The sequence below is a fragment of the Acanthopagrus latus genome, chromosome 7 (assembly GCF_904848185.1).
Source record: "Acanthopagrus latus isolate v.2019 chromosome 7, fAcaLat1.1, whole genome shotgun sequence".
Classification (NCBI taxonomy): Eukaryota; Metazoa; Chordata; class Actinopteri; order Spariformes; family Sparidae; genus Acanthopagrus; species Acanthopagrus latus.
Window position 1 is genome coordinate 7,908,360 of NC_051045.1, and position 6,000 is coordinate 7,914,359.

Consider the following 6,000-nt stretch of genomic DNA (forward strand, 5'->3'; position numbering starts at 1 on the left):
TGGGTCTGCCAGCTCCAATTCTTTCAGGACCATCTATTCTTTATCTTGGCCTTGCAGCTCATAAATATTCAAATAAGGTTCATTTATCAATGCTTCTCTTGGAAGAGATGCTTTGCATGAAATGGCGAGAATACCGCCCCCCATTCACACACCCAACATGGCACTGACAAATATACAGAAACATTTACGACTGCACATCTCTCCTCTCCAGCACTTTTGCCCTGACTCTGGCTTTCAGCTGTCTTCTGATTGGATTCATCCCCTCTGACATATTCAATCAGCCAAGGCTGCCGTGGGCAGATTGGCAGATTGGTAGTGTGATTACCACCACCGAGCATGCTCGCTGAGGGCAATTTTTTATTTTGAAGAAAAAAAACCCCCACAAAAAATATGGCACACTTACACAATGACACTTGCACAGAGACATATGTGTGTTTAGAAGCATGACTGCACACATGCACAAAGGTACTGTATGAGAGTCGTGTCTGACCAGCGGTATGGGCTTGTTATGGTCACTGTGGTTTTGCCCTCTAGTCATCTGTCTTATGTGTTTTATTCACAGCTGATAGAACGTTCCATTAAACATGAAAAGAACATTAAATGATAATGAGCTCTGTTGTCAAACACTGATGACGACAGTTTCAGTGCCAAGTCGGATCACATATAGTCTTAATAGCATTTCACATCCGACACGTTTTACGATTCAAGATGTTAAAGACACTGACTGACTGTTGCATGCTTTGCTTGGTGCACAGAGAAATCTCAGGTCTCTGCATGTGTTAAACAGACTTGCATTTGTATGGTTTACTACTGCATTTTTATTACACTGTTGTGATCAGCTTGGCGGCTCTGTAAGATGCATTTTTTGTAATAAGACGTAAAGATATAATCAGCTGTGAGGAAAACACTATGACAGAGTTTATCCAGATTTCATTAATGGCACTGTAACAGCAGGTGCTGACATTGATATGACCATTGCCACGGCCTCTGAGCCTGAATGCATCTGCATCACTGCCTTGACAAATATTTCATGATGGTACTTTGATTTTATATTTTTGACTCTACTACTGTAGATAATAATTGGAAGCTTCATTCATAACATTAATATTTGAATATGTTTTGCATGTCTATTGATTCTGTTCAAACCTTGTAATTCTCAGCACAGTTGAAGATATAGATTAGGCTGCACTAATATTACCAATGATGCACTGCATGTAGGAATAGAATCCAGTGATGGCTGCTTCAGATTGTTTCTGACGCATGTGAACTCCAGAGCAATGTAGTATGTAGATGTAGTTTTTTCTGAAAATCACAGCAAATCAAAATGTTCACTGCAGTCAAAAATTGTTTGCTCATTTCTTCTCCGCAGCAAGAGAGATGCAGACCTGTATTAAAGGGTAACTCCACCAATTAGACACATTAAAGTGTGTAGACTGCATATATGAATAAAGTAGTATTAATCCTTTTGTGGCTCCAGAGGAAGCTGCATGTAAGTTGCATTGTCAGTAATGTAGGCGTTAGGTGTTAAAAAGCAGAGTACTGGGTTGGCTTTGCACTTTGCAACACTGTTGAACCCATTATGAACAACTGAGTGACACCAGTGGATGCTATTTATCAGATTATGGGAGAGCCCAAACCACAACCATCTTAGCCATCTAAGTCATTTAATTATTCGAGCAAAGATCCAAAATATTCTCTGGTTCTGGTGCACAATTCAGTGTAAATGCAATCCAATGACAGGGGAGCTATCTGTACCTGTAAACTCTGTTTTGCATTACAGCGCTCTACGTTTACGATCGGTTCCACCCGCACTCGTTTAATGAAGTCATCCATGAATAAAACCTCCCCATCAATCTGGACTCCCAACACGCGCTCTGAAAGATTACCGCTTCGCCGCCTGTTTAAACCTCACCCGTTGCATTTTTCTAACCCTGTTCCTTCTTTCTCCTACACCTTCACCTTTCAGTGTTGGCATCCAAGCAGACATACATAAGCTACAGTAACCATGCCATCTAAGCCGGAGACGAACGTTGGAAGAGGAGCAAGGGGCCTGCCAGAGGAGAAATCACCTGATTCTGGGGGAAATACTTGGGGAATGCTGAAGGACTGCTACAGCAGAAAGGACTCGGGTGGAAAGATGGGAATTTGTCACTCGGTAAACAGAGAGGATGTCATATTTTTCTAGAGAATCAGGTAAAGGCTTGAACGCCAAATTTATGAGAAAATTAGTAGAATTTGCAGGAAGGAGATGGGAGACGTAAGGGAGATTGGACAGTTGATTTTCCTCTTCCCACCCTTTCTGAGACACAGGTGAGAGTTGAGCAGTGACATTTTTCCAGACGCAGGCCGAGTGAACCACCTGGAACCCACAGTATGTTTTTCCTTCTGAAGTGTATAGCACACAATTTGAGTCCAGCTCCGAGGCCGAATCGTTTCAACAAAGACGAGGGGGGGGGTAAAAAAAAAAAAAAAAGGGTTCTGTTGTTTTTTTGCTCGAGTCAAATGCAGTCGACAAGATCAAACAGTATAAAAGTATAGTCATTATTTTTGGTTACTGTTATTATTGAGGTTTAAAGCTGCGGTACGCTTCAAACTGTACATGCCTTACTACAGAACATTCAGTATCCTACATATCTGAAACTCCAGAAAACGAAGCAGTGGGTCATCCCAGGTTTCTTTTCATTTTTTATTTCATTTGTTTAGTTTTTTTTATATAAATGTTTCATAATGATGCCGACGCCATCATCTTAGGCAAAAACCTAATGTACAGTCCCAGAGCATGCTTGTGGGAGCATCACGTGTGCTGTGCTGTGTTGTCAACGTCTATGGAATGCAACATTTGTCATGGTTGTCATTCACGGTGAAGAAGACATCTCGGATCATTACCCACTGGGTTTACCCTCTGCTGAATCAAGAGTGATCTCAGACATTAAGGGGAGCAAAAAACAAAATAAAATAAAATGAAAAAAAAAAAAAACAAATAGCCATGAGGAATAATTTATGGTTTACACCTCACTCCATCAACGCCAGACAGGACTCAGAGACGCGTCGACGCATACTTTAAACATCTCAGACTTTATTGGCCCTTATTTATCATGCGCTTGTTAAAGCCTTCTGAATTCAAGCCGCCAGTTGATTGTAAGAGATAAAAATTCCATCCGAGCCAACATTAAAAAAGTTACGATTCTTGATGTATTAGCGACACACTTGCATTAGGAATTTCCTCCAGTGAATCACACTACATGATCTTGTTTCCATATTACCCTGTGCTTTCTATATTTTTGTGTATTTGTATGTTTCAAGATAAAGAATTTTGAAATATTATAATTTCATAAAGTGGAGTAAAAGTATTCTGTCCATAAATGCTGGATTTTTTTTAAAGGGATAATTCAACAGATCAGTGTGCTGACACATCAGATATATTTAATTTTAAAGCTTGATGGGATGGTATGATAGATGTGCATAAGGCAGTATTACTACATAGGGAATCTCCTGTGGTTTGTGATAGATGAATAGGTAATCTGCAGTTTCCTGCCAGGATTTTTTTCGCCACTTTGGGGTCATGAATTTTGAAGCTACGGCGGAAATGATTAATGAGAGTTTTAAAAGTAATTTGGGTGCAAAATTAGGCTCGTGTAGCTGCTCGGCTTGAGGTCCCGTTTGGAGAGGGGTGCAAATGCTCAGTTTTATCAAACAGCCAAAGTGTTTAAAGATAATTAGGGCACTGACATGCATCACATTCACCAAGGAGTGTTTAACTTTAAACAGGCTCGATATCATCCTTTAGGGCGAACGCTATAGAATCGTTACGCTCCATTTAAATGTTGTCCGCAATTATTGGGCAGAGTATTTGTCAAATCGGTAATTATCAGATTTAGATATGCAAGGCGGACTTTGTCATGGTAAACCTCCGTCAACTGACAGGAATGCTTTATTATTGAGTTCAATATTAAATTCTCTAGACTCCGTTAGCATCTAGCGACTCTGAGAGCAGAGCTAACAGGGCCAGTGGACTTTAGACGTGTGTTTGTAAGGTGGTGAGAAGCATGACACCAACAGGTAACCTGTGTTCTTCTGTGTATGAGAAATGTGCTTGAGTACGTAGTCATTTGCAAATGTGTGAACAAGCCTGTCTTGTCTCAGGTTTGTAGAAGTGTGGGTGTTTTTAGATTGAGATAGATCTTGAAGGCTGTTCACGGTCTCCTTTCAGAAAAAAAAAAAAAACTTAATCGACTTACTTCTGTTTCCTAAATTGATCATGGCTGTGCGGATTGGACGAATTACTTTACACGACTCTTCCTTGGGCAACAAGTGGTAACCTAAGTTATAGCTAACAGTGCGGCGGAAGTGCAGCTTGTGCCAAAAGAGAACTATCTTTGATGCAGTATTGTATTTTAAATGATGCAAATGGAGCAATCCATTGGCTGCTTTAAGTCTTGCTACAGTCTACAGGGCATATCAGATTTAGAAAAAAAATATATACATATATATTTGTGTTGTGTATTGTGATTGCAAGTGAATGGATCGCACTAGTTTTTGGCCTGATCGTCTGAGTATACAGTGTGTTGGTCCTGGGGTCTGTCTGCCCCTTAGTGATCAAAATATGCTTTAGATTCCCTTCCTCTGTCCAACAACACAGCAACAGATTACCACAGTATATTGACAATCTCTCATTTTCTTATCAAAAAGGGGGCGCGTACAGGTGCTTGATAAATAAGGGCCGGTGCCTTCATTCTGTGCCTCATATCCATCAAACTGCTCCTGCCATTCTTTCCATGGATTCTTCATGGTGTTATTTGTGTTGCATCCATTCTGTTCCACATAATGAAGAGAGAAGACTCGGTGTACAATTTATAATTAAATGTATAAACTCCATTTCTGTCTGCAGTCTCTAAAGTATTTGTCATAAAACAGTAACTCTGGAATTTGTCTCATTAGATGTTATCCTCAGCAATGCAAAAATATTGTATGTTGCATGTCAAAACTCATAACAAAAATCATGTGAACAATTTGAGGGAAAGGCATAACGTCCAGAAGGAAAACTACTGCAGAGGATTATAAATAACTAATATTTTTTGGTTGAATCTATGATTCTCTCAGCGCTCAGCTTCAACAAAAGTCTAGGGTGTTGCTGCAAACGTTGTTTTCTCATCATTTGATAGTATTGTTTGTGGGATTGTTTGTGTTTTCGTGAATATGATGATTTACTGCTTATTTTTGCCACAAACCCCCCTTTTTATTTTTCTAAAAACACTTTGTCTGTGTTACAAAAATAGAAATAAGTAAGTGCTGACTGAAATTAAATGGCAAGTTAATGTACGTTATTAAAATTGATTGAACATGTCTGCTTTATGTACTGAATTATTTAAAAAAAAAAAAGAAGAAAGTTTAAAAAAAGAATTACAGTGCCTGGATATTTATGAATTATCAAAAAAAAAAATAAGAAAAATGTGTAGAGCATGTTCATTTTTATACAAGATATTTCTAATAAAAGACTGTTTTGCTAATAAAGTGTTGCCGCTTCTTGTTTTGCATGTTTCATTAACGATAATCTTACAAAACATTTGTTGTTTGACTGACATTTTCTTACTCTACTTACTGTAGAGTAAATGCTTAACAACTTGATTGAGAAAATGATTGGCAAAATAATCACTCGCTCAATAAGGGCCTTAATTGAATGGCAAATGCAGGTTATGCACAGGGGACACTGGTGGATAATTTATAAAGATTGGAAAGCCACATTCGGATCACATATGACTTCTCATATCGGGATGGCCTGGAGCTCAGACATCCCGTGAAAGAATCAGGATTTTCCATCTCGTCACTGTCCCTGCTGAATCATAAAGCCATGTGATTTGCCAGGGGAGACGCTGTCAAGGGGGCGGTGGGGGGAGCTGGAAAAGAAATTGATTTCACCATCAGTCAAAAATACTAAATTAAAAAGTAACACAGGGGAAGATGCCAAGGCCACTGTTGAGCTGTGACTTATTTTCCAACGCG

At 39.2% G+C, this 6,000-nt stretch overlaps 1 protein-coding gene across 1 annotated transcript in view; it reads left to right on the forward strand.

Annotated features, from left to right (window-relative positions):
- The window catches only part of LOC119023374 (metabotropic glutamate receptor 4-like), a 194,465-nt gene extending 188,986 nt beyond the window's left edge, over nt 1-5,479 (forward strand). Inside the window, exon 11 of the mRNA XM_037105261.1 lies at nt 1,967-5,479. Coding sequence (XP_036961156.1) covers nt 1,967-2,016 — 50 coding nt within the window. The 3' untranslated portion in view covers nt 2,017-5,479. The remainder of the gene's footprint in view (nt 1-1,966) is intronic.
- Nucleotides 5,480-6,000: the final 521 nt, after the last annotated feature.